Source organism: Podarcis gaigeae, assembly GCF_964106915.1.
Source record: "Podarcis gaigeae genome assembly, chromosome: 6".
Taxonomy (NCBI): domain Eukaryota; kingdom Metazoa; phylum Chordata; class Lepidosauria; order Squamata; family Lacertidae; genus Podarcis; species Podarcis gaigeae.
Window position 1 is genome coordinate 58,462,828 of NC_139682.1, and position 19,051 is coordinate 58,481,878.

Here is a 19,051-nt window from a genome sequence, read left to right on the forward strand (position 1 = left end):
TTATGATTTTAAATGTTTTTATTTGTAACAGTATTACATGGTGTGTTACAGAAATTAATGGAAAATTTCTAAAAATTTGTTGGTTTTTTTTTCTGCTGAATGCATTACACATAAAGTTAAGGGTGAAAAAAAGATGTTCAACAAATGGTTTTCCTCTGAGGTAAAGTTAAAGTAGATCTAGAAATGTACTGCAAAAAACAGTCATTTTTATCTTTCTTTTCTTTATTAAAAAAATACGTGTCGGAATGCAGAAATCAAAATGATGAATAAAGGTAGAGAGTAAACATCTTTGCAATGAAGGTGCCCAGTACATTATTTGATCATAGGTTTTGTCAGACAGTTGAATGACTACGATCTATCAAAATATTTTTTTAATGACATGGTTGGAATCAAGAAACTACTGGAGACAGTACAGGATGGTGAGTGGGATTCCCTGGTTTAAAATTTAAAGTGACAAATTTAGTGCTAGTGAAGAGCAGGAAGTGGAAAGCTTGTTGACTCCCCTGAACCTATTATGTATCTATCAAATGGTACAGTGTAGGCTCCGATATTATCTCGCTTCTAGGCTGTGGCAAAAAATGAATCTTCTGATGGTGGAACAGGGTAGCTATGGAGTCTCTTGTTTCAACCCCACCCCCCAAAAAACCCACAACCAAATGCTTACATGGAGCAAATTTCTTTGTGAGTTCTGATTTTGATATCCTAACCTGATTCTCTTTTATAGCTACTGTGTAGTATTGGTTACATAAACTTTTCCCATCCTGGGAAGGTTCTTCAGAGTCGTATGGTTACAGAAATCTTCAAACTATGATGTGAATGCTTTGGTCATTAACTGAAAAGCTAATGAGACCACAGCCTACTCCAAAGTTTTACGAAGAACTGAAATGTCACCTTCTTCTAATCCAATATCCAAATGGTAAATAGTAGGGTTGCCCTATTTATGGAAGCAAAATTCAGTATACAAAAGTTGAACTTTTTTTAGTCAATCATCCTCAATCTTGGGCATTTTACCAATTCCCCATAATTCCCCCCCAATGCTATTTTCACTGGGGAATTCCAGATGTTTGGCAACCCTGTAAATAGCTTTGCTAAGGAAGAATGTAGCATTTCCTATTAAAATCAATAATTGGAAGATCATCTAGTAAGAAAATGTTTTCATTCACTTGGTTGAACTGAAAATATACAATCCCACACATTTTAAATCCTACTGGGAATATATTTTTTGCATCTTTTGTTTGATGTGAGTTTGCCACAGACATCCTGACAATTAGAATAGAGAGGAGAAATGACAGGAACAGTGCATCAAATCTCACTTCTTTGATACTGAGCCTATCAACATCTAGTGTATCATTCACTCACTGGTAAAGCACACGTTCAGTATATATTTCACAGGTACTGGCTGGAATTAGGAAATTTAGTTGCCAGCACCACCAAATCACCATCCTGTTCAGCTTTCAGCTGTGTGTGTAAAATGTTTTCATTAAACCATTCAAACATATGGAAATATACAACTCCAGGCCTACACAAATCAATGGAAAATACACAGAAACCTTGGTGTTATGATCTAAAAACAAAAATCTGCATAACCCATTAAGCAATTCCTCATTTGGGTTCATTAACTTTTTTTTTTTAGTGCTAAACCACTAAAATTCAATATATTGTGATCTGCATAGGAACTTCAGGAAAACACATTTGACCTGTATAACAATTCTCTGTAGGCCAAAAATATATAGATTCTTTATGCAAATTATGTGCTAAGGATAGGAACCAAACACTGCACTTTTCTTACATAAATGTTTAAAAAAGAAAATTTTTAAAAAGTTGTTTCTGATTTGTGTGTAAACAGTTTTGAATTTTTATTTTCTAGCTATGAAATGGCTATGGAATGTACTTTTTCCCCTTGAAAATGTACAGTATGTAGTAATATTTGTGTCATAAAAGCAAGAAAATAAATCATGTGTTACCCATCAACTTTACTAGTTGCTGACAACCTAATTGCTGCTGGGAAATGCACTTTATTATAAGCATGTGGGGGGGGGGGGAGAAACCATACGAGATGCAAGAGCCACAGACTGGGGGTTTCCACACTTCCAAAGTACTGCCATTTGCTACCTTCTCTACAGTGTCATGGCATTATTAAAAGAATTCTCATAACAATTTTTATTTACAAAAAAAAAAAACCTGGCAAATTTCATTCAAACTCCTTAAAGCCATTTCCCCTTAAACATTTAAAGAGTTTTATGGTAAGTTTTTTTTTTTCCTTTTTAATTTCAAGTTATAAAATAAAAATCCCATTTGAATTTTTCTGATGTACAAAAAGTGATAAAGATGAACAATTTGATCACAGAATCAGTTTCAAAATTCATGCCATCTTCATCTTGGTTAATAAAGTCCATCCCAATCAAATCCAGAAAGCATACTGGAAGTATTTGGCAAACAATTTTTTTTCTCTCTCTCTCTTCAAAAATGGCACACAGAGAAGAAAAACACTTGTCTGCATAGCATTACAGCAGCAAGATATCAAAGAAATAAAAAATATTCCTTTACTGGTCTTTGTTTTAAGAGTCCCCTAGGAAATAACACTGTTAAGTCTTTTTGTTCTTTTTTTTCATCAAAATATTTGATGTCCTTTTCTACCCACAGCAGAAGTATTCAAAACAAAAAAGCAGCATTTCATCTCTTTGATGTACTGTAATTTCAAAAGGTCCATTTGGCAACGTTTCCCAATCAAGATGGATAAACAGCAGAATGGCAAACCATGGTTTCAAGTTAAGGATAATTTTCACAGGAGGTGTTTTGCTGCCAGAGTCTGTCACCTGTCTGTAAGAAAAGGGGATAGAATGGAACACTCAAATACTTTGTCCCCCACCTTCAAATATGCCATTATGGAGTAGTATTGGGTGGCGGCGGTGGGGAATACAGCCAGATCAGTCTAATATGGTGATAAAAAAGTCACCATATCATCAAAATGTGCAGCCACAGAGCTCAATGGCTGTAGAATTCATGATTTTTTCCTGCATTTTTTATATTATTAAATGATTAGCAGTCCTTTAACAGATTTGAACTGATTACGTCCATAATGTGGTGCACTGGAAATGGCAAAAAAGTGACAAGGCGTGGTGGGAAATGCTGGATAGTTTAAACTTGAGGAAAGGTTTTGCTTGGATATCAGGACTGTGGAACAAAACAAAAGTGTCATGTTCTGCCATAGAGAGTTGCCACTGGTTGCCAAAACATTTTGCTTGTTGAACTGATGCAGTGAGGTGATTATCCTTTTATTAGATGAGATCAACTGCAAGAAAATGTGGGAGCCAAAGGCCTGTCAAGGCTGTAGTTTTCTGTTTGAGTCTTGAAGCACCACAAGCGTGGGTCAACGCTATTTCTTAGGTCTGTTGATCTGGGCATAGAGAGGCTCTCTTTCCTGGGGACAATAGAAAGAAATGTGAATAGAGACAATTCTAGTCATTTGTATCTAAGCAGCAGATTTCAGGGAAGTAGGTGAGTAGAATAAAAATGCTAAAGAAATAGCATTTTTATTATTTTGAATTATGATGGTGTTTGAAAAGGCAGTAATAATATAAAAGGATTCAGCAATTCCACATTGTTTATTAAGAACCAAATTCGTTGTTTAAGTTGAAATAATTATAATGAAATAGAATTCATGTACATCTCACAGTACAGTTGAGACCAGAAGAGGCTAAGTTTGCAATTATTGTTTTTAAACACACAGAGCAAATCGGCCCATTGCCCCCGCACCCTGGAAGACGATTCAAGACAGCTGACTAAATGGTAAAAATATTATATTTATTAAAATGTAGCAAAATTAGAGGGTCTACCAGTTAAGCAAATAATTAAGTGTAAGCAGGTGGAATTGATAAATGCATATGAGAGAAGCAACCCTCTATCTCATAGGAATGTAAGCCATTGCATTGTGAGTCCCAGGACTGGGAGTCAAGGACTGAGAGAAAAATCTCCCTTTTTGCTGAGCAAGCCTTGGGTATGTGAAACCCAACCTGCACACCTGACTCTTCCTGCAGGGCATTCATCATGATGTGCAAACCATATCCTTAGCATTCTTTCAAGTACCAACAAACCTCAGACTATGGATGATGACTCACGAGTGCCTATTACCACCACAATGCCTCAGGGTGGCAGTGACATCTTATCTCTTCTTACCTGCCAGCACTGAATGCCAAACAGCCAAGTTAACCAAAGCACCACAAGATACCCTACAGTGCAAAGTAGATAAAAACAGGGAGTCCTAAGTCCCAACCAGGGGCTCCCTCTAAACTCCTTCTCAACACACCACCCAAAAAGTGGCTAGGCAAAGCCCACTATAGAGGAGCAAGACAAAAGGAAGGAAAAGGGGGCGGCAGTGTAACTTTAAATACTGGACTGGACTGTCCCCTCCCATTACACACTCCTGCTCATATGGCTAGCTGTCCTCTCCCCCTGGGAGAAACCAGCTTGAGTCTCTATCAAGTCCAAAAGGTGGGTGGATGAGGCAAATTCCCCCCCGCTGAGAGCAAGGACATCATTCAGCTTATAAACATGCAGTTTTAGTTCAGAGAAATAATGACAATTTTTTCCCCTGTACTCCAGTTAAATATTTCACATCTTATACTATGAACCTTTCTGTTGGCGCATTCTAGCTATTAGATGCAGGAAGGCTTCACTCCAAAGTCAGTGTAGGTTTTATTAAAATACTAATGGCTAAAATAGCAAAACAATGGATGGTGGTGAAGCCCAATGCGCCATATGTCACCTTAGCATTCCATGATATACAAATTCAAAATCCAAATAAATGCTAAGTCAGCGATACCAGATATATCAGTAGAACTACCATGTAATAAACACATGGCAAGTTTGGCTATAGAGCTTCCTAAAGGATCTAAACATTTCTATAAATTGACCTAGTAAATTGACATCAGGATCTTGCCCCTCTATGAAATCCTGGTGTGGAGCAGTGCTGGTGTGGACCTATGCTCCCTCCTTGTCGAGTCCAGCAATGGGCACATGCAAGTGATAAAAATTCTGGAGAACTTGGAAGCTTGCTCACAACTTTGTGACATTTGGATTGGTCTTGACAAAAGTATACTGTGCGGGTTATTTCCAAATGGAGTGGTGGTGTTGGTGGTGGTCTAAAAAAATGCAGGTTATTTTTCTTTGTACATGACTAATTTAAAATTATGAATTAAATTATGGAACTCTGTTTGCAGGGCTCATACGTAAAAAATGAATGAGTTGGAGCATGTAACAGCAGCATATTTTGCATTCCAATCCACAAAGTATTCGCTTCTCAAGAAGAAGGGTAAAGGTAAGCATACCATATCTTGTCTTTATGGGTGATATCCAACAAGGTCAGTCCACTTGGGCAATGGATTTTTGCTCAGGCAAATTTCTACTTCCTCTCCCCCTCCCCCAAGCTCCCACCACCCCTAAATAATCTGCTGTGGAGGCTAGGGGACCCTCAACAGGGCACAAAGTTGGGGGTGGAGGGGGCCTCAGAAGGGAGTAAAGGGAAGTCCCATCACATCTACTATTGTGATGTTTGATCTTGGCCCATGAATCTGTAGCACCTATGCAGAGAATCTAAGCATTTCAAATCAGGTCTTATTGCACACATAATGAACATTATGTCCATCATCATATTTACCCCAGTATGCAAGAAATAATAACAATTCTATTCCAAATTTGGGGACACTTCAAAGATTAGGCTTACATAGATTGCTGCTGCATAGACCACAGACAGACAAAATTCTGGCTAGTTTACAATACAATAGTACTTGAAAGAAAGACAATTTGGCCTCTAGGCTTCATAAATTTTGATGGGACCTTTCACTCTGCTCTAGTGTAATCCTCACTTTATCCTTAGAATAATGGCCTTGAAGTTTCAGAAAGGATCCAGCTATCTGCTGCCAGTGCACTTTGGGTCACATCTTTAGCAGTGAATAGCAAATGCACATGGTTGAACAAAGTAAATTAAAAAGCCGTTTATCACCTTATAGTACCAGAGGTGCATGAGAAGTAAATTAGAAGGGACAGGAAAGAATATGTAAATAATGCCAAGATAAGAGAGAGGGCCCTTTCCTGGGTCAATTGTCATAAACTGGACACTGAAAAGCAGCACGAAGATAGCCAGCAAATTATACCACAAAGGTAAATAAATATATAAATCTCTCCACACCACAAAATGACACTTAATATTAAATCTGTAAGACCCTTTAATGTTAACCAACTCAATGTAGCTTTGTCCTACAGACACTAGTTAATAGGGTATAGATACATATTTTTTTAATGACCTTCAAAAATTATTCCATAGAACTGGCTTTTTTATCTTCTTTATAGCCTTTGCAAAAAAACACATTTTTAACAAGATTGTTGCACCCAAATTCCCATTTCTTAGCTATCAAAATTATCCTCTAATTCAGAAAGTCACTGCTAAGGCTTCAGCTTAAAAATGATCACAAATAGCCAGGGCCGGATTTCGGCTTGATGAGGCCCTAAGCTACTGTCCAGCTGTCCTTTGTCAACAACAAATTGTCGTGGTTTTTTCTGTTGAATATACAGTGGTGCCTCGCAAGACGAAATTAATTCGTTCCTCAAGTCTTTTCGTCTTGCGAGTTTTTCGTCTTGCGAAGCACGGTTTCCCATAGGAATGCATTAAAAATCAGTTAATGCGTTCCTATGGAAACCGCCTTCAGACCAGGTCCGGGGACAGTCTGTCCCCCCGACCTCTTCTGAAGGCGGGCGGGGGCCAAAAGTCTTTGCTCCCCCCCCCGCCTGCCTTCAAAAGCCGTCCGGGATAGCGGGAAGCGCTTCCCTGCTATCCCGGACTGCTTTTAAAATGCTGGCGGTGGGGAGCAAAGCCTTTTGGCCCCCGCCGGCCTTCCTGGACCTCTTCTGAAGGCCGGAGGGGGGGGGAAAGGCTTTGCTCCCCACCGCTAGCATTTAAAAGAGGTCCCCGGAGATTTCCCTATGGGCTTTCGTCTTGCGAAGCAAGCCCATAGGGAAATTCGTTTTGCGAAGCGCCTCCAAAACGGAAAACTCTTTCGTCTAGCGGGTTTTTGGTCTTGCGAGGCGTTCGTCTTGCGGGGCACCACTTTATGCTATATGGTAATTTATGGACCTAATAGGTATCTAAAGCCATTTGCACATAACAAAATATGTATTTTATCAAAATAATTGTTGAAATGAAATACAATTAAGAAGAAGTATATTAGTAGTGAAATAATTATTAAGCTCTAACTGTATGTAGATTTTATTTTATTTGTTTTTATCTTATATTTTGGAAATGAACATCCAGGGTTTTTTCCCTTTAAATTTTTTGGAGGTCCCCCAGAGAGGGGGCCCTAAGCTAGTTTAGCTTATATGTAAATCCAGCACTGCAAATAGCCTTTATGTAGCTTAGCTTTACAACTAATAGTACTGTTTGCTCCCACTATTATTTTTCTAAGAGAACTACCATTCTGGACCTTTTCTTCAAGCTAAAAGTATTACCAAACACCTTATATCCATTACTATTGTCCCTGTATTCTTTATTATCTTAACAGAGACCATCCCTTTTTGCTAGTGGAAGCCAACCAGACAAGGTAATGGGCAGAGTTTTTCTTACTGATGTATGTAAGGCTGGCATAAAAGATGCATTATGAACTTAAACTTGCAATTCTCCCAAGGCTGCTTTGACCTCTGCGCTCCTATGTAGATTTTAAGCAGAGTGTTTTCCTTCTGGCTGGCTGAACAGAAAGTAGAATCTCAGCTGATGCATTTCAGAAAATAAGTCTTCTGCTTCCTGATCATCCAGTCAGAAGGAAAGCCCTGTGTTGAGACTCTGCTGCAGAGAAAGAAGGTCAAGGAAACCCAAAGGAGTAGCACCTCAGTCAAGGCTGTAATGTATCTTTTATACTACAAGCTAGGCTTCTTTAGAGAGCCAGATCCAACAGTGGAGGGGTAGGCGCAGAGCTGTTCTGCTTCCTTATGGTGAAGGGACCCTTGCCTTATGTACTCATTAATAACAGCTGCTGTGTATAAAAACACTTTATGTTTCTAAAGTTCTCCTTTGCACTGGGCTTCATGATGAAAAACAAGCCTCTAATTGTGCTTTGCTTGGTTATCCCGTCCCTATGATGAGCTCATTTACAGTACTCAGCATAGCAGGACATAGTATTATTTTTATATATAGAACCCCATAACTTGAATATCAGTAGTTATTAACTTGTATAACTAAATAACATGTATTGTTTCATGTTAACTACTTGGCAAAATGGTTATGGGGCTGAATTTAGCTGGATCAGTTTGACCTACAGTAAGTAGGTTGTCTCTGGTCACTCTTATCCTGTGAGACAAAAGCACACTTGGCCCAGGGATTGGGGAAAATGTGCTCATTTCACATTATAATGCAGACCTATCGAATGTGCCCTCTGTGAATGAATATATAAACTGGAAAAACGAGAAAACAAAATAGACAAAAGCAGACAAATTTGACCATTCATAGTTCAGCTTAGCAGCCCAGGACTAGCTCTGATTGTTCACAGAGAATCATAGTGCTTGTGCGTGTTGGCAACATTTCTGAAAATGGGGCCTAGGAGGATAAGCAGCACCTGAACTGGGTCCCCCCCCCACAGGTACTTTTCAAAATATAAAGATCTTTACTGTAATAGTGAAGCTAATTCATTTATGCATTATTATGTCCCATGTTATTGAAGGTAGACCATTGACTATAGTTAATATATGCAGCTCCTCCAAGTACAGGTCCAAATTTGTTAAATAACAATAGGCTCACCTACAGGAAAGACAGGAAACTAAGCACCATTGTTCTCCTATCTCAGTCCAGTTCTTCTCAAATTGAAGGTTTTGCGCTATAGTTGGCAACCTTTAGGCAGCAGCCAAAAGGAATGTATCAGAGGGTAAATGCTGCATGTGGCTGCTCACTGCTACAGGGGGATCAGCACTTTATGCTGACAATCTGTTGGATTCTGACAAGTGGGATCTTCTTTAAGAATGGTCCTGGTTGTGGGCAGGCCCCCAGGCCTGTTCCTCCCTCCCCCCCCCCAGCATGGGCGGAGTAATGCCGTCATGCCAGGGTGGCACCACAATAACCCCAGCTTCTTGGCCAACCACTTTTGTGGGGGGGGGGTATAAAAGTGGCAGCATGACACATGTCAGGCATCTGCTTCACACTGCTTCACACCCACCCTTTATTTTAGATGTCCTCTGGCCTTGCTTTGGACTTTGGTTTGTCACCTGTCTTGGGATGGGGGCCAGGTAGGATTTTCCCATTTGGCAGATTGGCAATGGTCACTTGGTTTTCGCCTACCTTGTCACAACTTTGTAAGGTTTGGCGGTTAGGCACTGGCTCACTGATTTGTGGGGGAGGGGTCCATTGACCAAGGGTATTCCGTTAAAGGAATGCAGGGCCTGGATCCTGTCCGATGTCCGCCTGAAGGGCAAGGGCCATGCCAGGCCTCTGGAGACACCGAGGAGAGCTACAGGCGGGTTCCCCCGATGTGGCTTCCTCTTTGGGTGCTTTATCCTTACTGACTTCCTTGTAAAGGGAGCAGGAGTCCGATATAGTCCTTTGCCAATACTGCTCACATTTCCGTAATCAATAAAGTTGTGGCCTAAAATTTTGCCCAATAACCAAAATTCTGTGTCAGTGTGAATTTTATTCTAATGAGGAGCTGGTTTGGGGGCCTTGCCACGCAAACCGCCTTCCTGTAAAAAATCCTGCTATGCCTTGATGGATAAAAAAAATAAAGATTGTAATACTTTTGAGCAAGTGCTGCCTTTTCTTCACAACACTAGCCAAGTCTTTGAAGAAATATAAATAAATGTATTATTGCTGTTTGCTGCCTTTGTCTTGTGATCCACAAATCTACATTCTCTGAATTGAAACAACGTGCTGCTGCTTAAGAATAGTGCTGCACTCTTTCTTTTTTGCAATTTCAGTGAATGTATTAAGACATCTGTCCTGGCTTTTGATTTAAAAAACCACAGCAAGGCAAACATTTTGCTTATCAGTAGATTGCAGATTTGACTACTAACAGCATGGTTGTCATTTCTTTAAAGGTTAGTTGTGAATTCCAAGTTTGAAAGCTTCAGTTTAAGATTGCAGGTAGATGCAAAGTGCAACGTAGTTCAAGATATAGGAACTGATAAGACACTTGGTTATTCAAATACAAAGACTTTAAGATACTACAGAAAAGAAGTGCCAACAACACAGAAAGCAAAATGACATTAAAAAAACCAAGTGGGAGAGTGCACTTGAACACCATATTTACTAGAATCTAATGCTCACCTTTTCTGGCCAAATTATGTTATGAAAATTAAGGTGCACATTAGATTCGATGGCACATTAGACTTGAGTAAATATGGTATATACAGAGGCAGCCTAAACAAGATCATTGAGTGAAGATAACATAGCTTCCAAGTGCATCATTGAGTGCAACAGAACCCTGTGTTCATGCCAAGTTCACTTACAAATTTTAAAGCCCTCTCTCTCTCCCTCTTACTGGGAGAAGATGCTTAGCATTAATAAAGTAGGACTGAAGATATTGGGCCTTGTCACAGTTTTAACTATTGATCATACAGAACAAACTTGGACTATTCACCCTCTAAATATTGTGGTAGCTTCAAGGGAAAAGAACAGGTCCATTCAATTCCTTAATGTAGCAGTAGCCAACATGGTGCCCTCTAGATAATTTAGGCCTCCAAGTTCCATTGGCCTAATGGTAGAGCGTCATTGGAGTTGTAGTCTAAATCATTTGGAGGGCACCATTTTGGCCATCCCTGTCTTAAATAATAGACTATCTGAAAAAGCATTAACTGTAGATTTCCCCTACCTGATGAAAGTGCAGGAGAGCCAAAACGGAACACCTGCTCATCCCTCCCTTTAAATTGCCATAATGCTGATATGGAGCCATACAATGTGCAAACATTAAAAAGCAAAGCACAATAGTATAGTTCAAACTGATGGGGAAAGTGGGATAAAGGAACATTTTTAAAGAGACAAAGTAGTTATTGAAGAGTCTGACACCCCCTTAGTTGTATACTGCTTAGAAATCTAAAGCCACAAATGACAAAACAAACATTTCAAATTTACCTCTTCTTCTTTTTTTAAAAAAAAGTAACTGAGGAAGTGAGACTGCACAGACTTCAGGGATGACAGTGGTTTCAGGTGAGGGCAGAAATGGTTTTAGGCTCGTGGGAAAGGGACTATTGGGTAGCAGCTAGTACATTCAGATATCTGTGGTTGGAAGCACATTCTTAAAAGCCTGGAAACCGATGCACATTATGCACTAAAAATAAATCCACCATTTCCATTAATTTGTTTCATATGCTCCATACACAGAAAGATGAGCAATAAATCACATAGTGCTTGAACTGTTTCAAATCACAGCGCAGTGTAATAAAAGAAACATTTTTCATATGGCAGCATTGGAATACATTGAGATGAGATGGGGATGTTCAACACTCACAGGCACTGTAGCATCACAATCTTTCTGACAAAACACAGATGCCAGAATAAAAATAGCCACGGTCAACCTCATAAAACATCTATCAACACCCACAGCATGCAGCGTGCAGTTAACGATTAAAGCAATTGTGTTGCCTTAGTAGTATTTTGTCATGGAAAATATATATTTAAAATGATAGGGTTATATGTTCTCTGTATCAATGGGTTGTTAACCCATAGACATCAACATTGTAATTTAATATTTTCATTAGACCCTTTAACTAATAGGTTTTCCAATTGACCATTATTGTGGCCACAGAGTGGGAAGGCACATCTTAATTTATTGATGGTGCTAAATTCATTCTCTTAGAAAATATGTTGCACTGCTGATGTCATTTCAGTCCTGGATGAACATTGCCTGCCACTTTGCAATTTCTATCAGAAAAAGATAAAATGCACAATATACAAATATCTTAAATGCTAATCATGAATACTAGAAACTGCAGAGCGTCAATATTCTGTAAGAAAAACAACAACTATGGACCTGTTGTTGATAATCTCTCATTTCACAGTTGCTGTAATATATATTTCCCCTAGGGTTGTATTATTTTATTATTATTATTCTGACAACACAAAAGTGCACCACCTAGAAATGGAATTATCAACCAGTGATGCATCAATGGTGTGAGAAGTAGTGAAATGAAGGTATGAAATATTCCATATTGTATATGTGGAATATATTATGTTTGTGGCTAGCATCAATGTAAATGAAGGCAGGCAATGGTGAATATGAATAGCTCAAAAGTGACAGAGAGAAAAGGACAGATACCTACCCCAACCTGCGCTATCTAGCTATCGCCCTGTGGACTTACAGTATCACCAATGGGCTCACCAAATGGATCACTGTTGGATGAGGCCTGAGATCCATCAGGCTAGAATACAAGAACATAACACCTTTTTTTCTCAACAACAGAAAGGAAAACAAAGTCAGCAGTTATTTTCATGCAGTGGGTGCATTTTAACATGAATACCTATTGTGGATGAAAATAATTTAAAAGCCATAAACTACAGCTGATATTTCCTAGGACCAACTGCTGCCAGTGGGCCAGCCCTGGATAGGATAGTAAACTGATTTGAGCTCACAGAAACAGTCTTTTAGGTTAGTGCATTTTGGCCAAAGTTAACTTTACTTTCAAGACTTGGTCAAGAAGCAGACAAATGCCTAGTGCATGGCTCCTGCTTTAAGCCTGCCTCATTAGTGGTTCTAGTTTGTGATGAGCCATTCATGTGAAGCAGTTGCCATGGCCACGTCTGACTATTTTTGCACCGCAACTCAAACCCAGCCAAATATGAGTTTTCAGCAATGTGAGAAGCAATCTGGATCTGTGTATGGTGCCCATAACTAGTTTGTGGCCATCACAAGCAAATTTGGACACCACAGATCTGAGACCAGGTTGCCATTATCAATGTGAGGTCATGCTTCTGCTGTCTCCTTGCAAGTGGGGCAGGCACAGAGTCATGCGTTAGCTATTGTATTCACCACTCGTGCTATTCAACTTAAGCCAAGCCATGTGATTGTACTGACAGCAAAACTTATCCATATCGTCACCTACCCAAGCCACTACACCTGCGAAGGGTTGTCCATTCCCAGTATTAAGGTGTATACTTACTTTCATTTTCAAATGTCACTGATTCCCCCCCCCCCCGCTCCCCCTGGGAAATCAAGTGAGTTGTGCTATTTTTACAATGTCTGAAGAAATCTGCCAGCTCCTCCCCCTGAAAACAATCTGGTCATATAAAGCATTCCTGTTGAATGCTAGAAAATGGATAGCATGGATTCCCTCTTCCCTGCCAATCATCCTCCCTGGCTTGCCCTGGAGAAAGCAGAGGGAAGAACTCACTACTCCGTAAGATCCTTCCTAGGTTGAGTTCAGCCTGAAGGGGGCAAAAGTCAACTCAGACACTATGAGTGCCAGGGGCTGCATTTTGAACTCCCCCCCCCATTGCATCACACCAAAGTTTCTGAACTCCTTTGTCTTTCTGCCCCAATATCTTTCTGTGTTTCTAAGGCAGAGTTGCCAATTTATATTGGCTACAATGGTGCCATCACACAAAGCTTTGATGGCACACTGCTTCCAGTTCTTGAAATCTAAATCACAGTTGCTCCTCCTGAATTCTGTCTCTTTGAAGAGCTGGCAGGAGGAGGTAGATACGGACTAATAAATCATGAGAGAACAATCCAGCAGAAATGTATAACAAGTAGGAACACTCAAATAGACTGCATAAGCTGACATGTAGATAAAAGTGTTAAGTTAATCTGTGCAATCTTCCATTTTGACTTACACGTTTTTGCTTCAGCAGTATACGTGCTAGTCTAACACATATTGGTGCTGATGGGGAAACTGGAAGAGTGAAGTGGGAGCACTGATCAACACACTGTCCTCTGTCATTTACATTAGTTGTGAGCAGTCAGGAAAAAATCACAAGAGTTTGAAGAGTGGGGGAAGAGGGCTGGGTTCATTATTTCTCCTTCCATTTGATTAAACATTGCATCAAATAAGGAGAAAAATTGAGGGAACATTTGGGTGCATATCCTAACTCTCTGTTTTTTGTAGGGCAACCTTCATTGCCCAAAGTCAATGTTAAGTGTCTATAATTGGACTAGGAAACTCTCCTCTATTTTCTTCTACAGTCCAATTTTCTTGATTGAATACTGCCTTTAATGTGATCTACAGCAAATGTTTTAGTACTCATGCAAAGTAGAATTTGACTAGAATTTTCAAAATTTTCAGAACTGTGAACCATGTACATAGTAACTGAGCAGTTTATGGGTTAATGATTTGGAGTTGCCCCACTTACCGCTTCCTGTTCTTCACTTTTACTTGGACTTTCAAAGCCCTCTTCAAAGAGGTCATCTGCAGCAGGGTCACTGGTATGAGATGCTGAGGATTTGGATGGAGAACTTTGTCTAGGAGCAGGAGTTGGAGCTGAATAAAGACAATAGAGATAATTTGAATTGAATGGATGACTGACTCCTAAATATCACCAGAGAACCTGCTGACAGGTGTCTGGGTGGGCTATGAGCCTAGTGCCACTGTGTGGTTTGGCAATCTCCCCCCAACCCCAAGATTAACAATAAATGGATCTGAGAAACTTGTCTTAATTGCTCTTAGTAAAGTGTTTGGGAACCATTGAGTTTGACAGTTTTGAAAGATTCAAAATATTTTAATTTTAGTTTGCAAAATTCAGCAACCTCTTATCATTCATATGACAACAAACAATGTCCTGGGTTTACTTTGTTTTTAATTTATGCAGCAGTACCAATGCGTTTATCTTAAAATCTTTAACAAAAATTAGATATAAATAAATAAATAAATAAATAAATAAATAAATAATAAAAGCTTTCTATCACTGGAAGATGTCCATCTTTTAAAAAACTACAGATGCCTACTGTCATTTCTTCTAACTACACTGTGAAACAAATGAAGTATAAAATTAGCAGTAGTCCACTGAAATCACTTGCAATGCAATTGTTGCAGTACCATCAGAAATACACATTAAGCACACTAAAGGAATGTTGCTTCAGTGCAGTGATGATCCATCACCACACCTGCTTAAATCCAACTCCTCCATCCAATTTTATTGTGTGTTTAAGCACGGGAATCATCTCATCAGCAATTCTTAATTTAGGGTTGATTCACACAAAATGTTTTTGCAACAATGTAATCACAATGCTCAAGTAAGGCTGGTAATTATGAATCCAAAATCAGTAAGCCACCATTGCATCAAGCACAGCTTCCATTGGAGGAGGGGAGCAGAAACCCTCACCAAATTTCTGGATTTCTTTAGCTCATGAAGATAGCAAACAGAATCCCAGCTTTGGGAACTTCCAAAGCCAATTGTGCAAGCCAGTTTTTATGCATATTTAAGATGACACTGTCTTTCAACAACTAAATTACACTGCCTTTCAAAAATGAAATTCATTAAAAGTAATGTGTGTAATTAATTACGGACATCCATGAACTCCATGCGATTATCCTCGATTTCATGTCTTCCCAACTTCAAAGACGCCCAATTTATTTAATTTTAAATTACATTCATGGATACTTCTGACAGCTCCATCTCAGAAAAGGGAAACAATGTGCGGAAGGTTGCGGCAGAAAAACGGGGAATACTCACGTGAGTTTGTCGATGGCGTTGTAGAAGTCACAGGAGTCAAATTTAACTGAGAGATGTCAAAGTCATCACAATCATCTGCTTCCTGTGCCATCCCAACTTTGTTAAAGTAACTGGAGAAGGCCTCTGAGGTACAACTGAGGGAAGGCTGATCTGGTTTTCGTGATGGCACTGGCGGAGGCTGAGCCATCTGGAAATCTTTGAACATTTCTTTTCCTGCTTGCTGCCTAGGCCTATCTGTCTGCGGACTGGATCTGGTGGAATCGCTTGTAGGTGGAACGGGAGCAATGGGAGCAACGGTACCTTGAAACATGGCTGCTTGTAAAGGCAATACAGTTTGTGTTGGCATGAAGGCAGCAGGCTGAAACTGACCAGCTACAGATGGCCATGGTTGCTGGGTGGGAGAAAATATCCCAGGTTGTCCCCATGCAATTGACTGTCCTCCCTGCATCACCTGAGCAACTGGAGGCTGAGCACCCATGGCCAGTTGTTGTTGAACAAGAGGTTGTTGTCCCCAGAAGGAGGGCAGGACAGCTCCCATTGCAACATAACCTTCGGGGGGAAAGAGAGCGGGGACAGTTTCAGAACAGGAAGAGCAAAAAAAAGAACAGGGCAGCCAAGGAAGAAAAGCTGGTCAGATATACAAATGAGGAATCACAGGGAGTTTGGGTGACTTCTGTTGCTCCACTGAAGGTGTTGTTGGACAGAGGCATGGGGCAGATTCAGAAGCTGTTACTAGACTACATGCAAAACTAAATCTATTTTAATGAGACGGCATTTTCCAATAAATAAGAGGAAAAAGGGAGTGTTCTGAATGATGTTTTCTCTGCCCTTTCTTCTGAATGGAAATCTTCTATATTAGAGTATTTGTTTTGCTCACGCACCCAGCCTATCATGGACCAGTACTTAGTTGTACCAGTACTTTGCTTCCAGTATTTTTAGCATGACATAAGCTTCCTTTATTCTTGCATTTTCAATAAGTAGGTTAACAAAGGGTATTGTCTTCACCTATTCCATACCATAGTTTACACCTAAACCCTTTTCTTTCCATGTTGTCCGTTGCCCATTTATTACCCACAAATTTATCAAGCTAATTGCCCAAGGTGCAATTATGTTTCTGAAATGACCAGCTGTGTAGACTTCTGATTTCCCCTCTATTTATACTGGACACTAGCTCCTTACTCACTGGATTTCAGCAGCTGCAGTTATCACACAAGAGCAGAAAAGGTATCTAGATATGGAGAATGTCAATCATATATCCGAGATTTTGAATAACACGCAGAAGTTGGGCAAACTCACACAAACTGTATGCAGAAAGGTGAAAGTAGTATGGAAAAAACATTCGCACTCACCCTGCCCCAGTGTATTCATACAACCCCTACCCCCTGTCCTGGCATCTCTAGTCAAACAGGTATTGCAAGTCTTTGGAGCACTGCAGATAGCCTACAAGACCTATTTGATCTGACTGATTAAAATAGAGCATGCACATCATTTAGAACTGTATTTCTGACCCTCTGTGAGAGTAAAGGTCAGCAGCCAAGCCCACACTACTGCTTTAGAGGAGTAGGGGACAGCTATATAAAGACTGCCTCCCCTCCTCAGTTGTGTTTTGTCCTCCACCCAGCCACCTGCCCCTTTGGTGCAATGTCAAAACATTCCAGTTGCTAAAGATTTGTGGTGTTTTTCTCAAAGATGGACCTAGAGCTTAATGGTCTCCTCCTACCTTTGTGAATTTGGTACCAAGGGTAGGTAAATATAATGAATATTCATACACAAGTGCAATGTAGATTATATGAAGAAATGCACAAAAAGCAACAGTCTGGTGAGTGCTCTGAAGCACTTGTAGAAGATAAAATGAGTATCCTCATACATAACCATTAAAATCTCAAAACAGGTAGGATTGTTAGGGGTTCTGAATAAATGTCTCATATCCACAAGGATGGGTGTGTGCTACACAGGCAGAACTCCCTCGGCACAATGAAGCGACCAAGAAGTATGGAGGTGACTGCTCCTCAGACCATTTGGGACTGGAGGTGATGGGAGGGAGTTTTGTCACCAGCATTTTTAGAACCCATTGCAAAGACTTTAATGTTATAGTTGATGATAAAAGTCTTTCCCCCCTAAAAACCTAATCTGGTGTTCCATCTCATTACCGCGGGGGTCGTGGTGCTATGATAGCTCCACCATCTCTATGAAACCCACTCACCCACCCCAATTATTATCATCTGTTCCCACTCTCCATGAAGCACACGTGTAATTGGCCTCATTAACCAACATTAATAGGAAAGAGCAGCCATGTGTGCTTAGCCTTCAGGTTTAGTTTTAGGTTTGGATAAGGTAGGACAGTGTTTGAATGTTCGTAGTCCAGGCTGCACTCCAAATGAAAGATGCCACTTCTTTTCTAAGAGATTTTCTTAAAATGTAGCCATAAGATCCATTAGCTTGCAAAAACATTTTGTATGAAGGCCTAGTTTCAACATTTTACATACATCACTTCTAATTCTTCTATGTTTCAGCTTCTTTTTTTGTCCATCCAGCACACCTTAACATGGGAAATTTCATTTAGCTTCTTAATTAGTAGCTCCCTCTCCTTAATCATGACCTGGCTGAGTATACTAAAACAGCATTCAAATGTTATTCCCTTTTCTCATTTTAATGTTTACTCTACCTAGATTTTGATTATTATTATTTTTGCTATACGGAGATTAAACAAGTTTTGCTGATGAGGCATGTACAGAATAAGGTAGTCTTTATATCGTGAAAAAACCCTACACATTTATTTTGCTATGGAAAGAAGCAGTTTTCTTGCTTTATATTTCAAAGCCAGCTGTTAGCATGTCCACAGCTCTGACTAGATAAAGCCAGGCTCATTTTGAATTTTTGTATGAGAGTGTTCCAAAACTTCAACCCATTTCATTTTCTGGACAATGGGGTGTGTACGGTAACAAAATAAAAATAACACACAGAAGCGGAAAATGGGATAAGATTCAAAGCACACCTGCAATTTGTTAGCAAATTGTTATACAAGTAAATGTGCAAGTATGCAGATATAGCCTAATTTAACATCAAAGGAGCTGCGGGTTGTCCAGTCAGGAATGGCTGGCAGGGTGATGCTGCCCTGTATCTCTGGCCGTGGTGTTGCTACTGCTTTGCAGGGCAAAGATTAGGGCTGCACAAGCATATTCAAACTCCTACACTGTCCCAGTAAACAGCAGAAATATCACCAGTACACTGCACCAGCTACTTCTGCTAGCAATCAGGGGACAGGCTTCATAAGTCTGTATGTCTTTACACTCTTCTTCCTAGCAAAATCATGTAATATATGCATGCACATGCGTATGCACTTGCTTTGCACAATTTATTCCAATCACAAAGTTTAATTTACTTGAAAGCAGAAACTAGAAATTTAGTGCAGACCAC

At 39.8% G+C, this 19,051-nt stretch overlaps 1 protein-coding gene across 10 annotated transcripts in view; it reads right to left on the bottom strand.

Annotated features, from left to right (window-relative positions):
- DAB1 (DAB adaptor protein 1) overlaps positions 1–19,051 on the bottom strand; it is a 654,787-nt gene continuing 635,736 nt past the window's right edge. For 8 of the 10 annotated variants that reach the window (XM_083742749.1, XM_083742751.1, XM_083742754.1 and 5 more), the window contains 4 exons: positions 15,635–16,183; positions 14,315–14,442; positions 12,289–12,387; positions 1–3,421 (listed from right to left, as the gene is read on the bottom strand). In XM_083742749.1, coding sequence (XP_083598875.1) covers positions 12,304–12,387; positions 14,315–14,442; positions 15,635–16,183 — 761 coding nt within the window. In that variant the 3' untranslated portion in view covers positions 1–3,421; positions 12,289–12,303. The remainder of the gene's footprint in view (positions 3,422–12,288; positions 12,388–14,314; positions 14,443–15,634; positions 16,184–19,051) is intronic. The other 2 variants (XM_083742750.1, XM_083742758.1) reach the window with 1 other exon arrangement.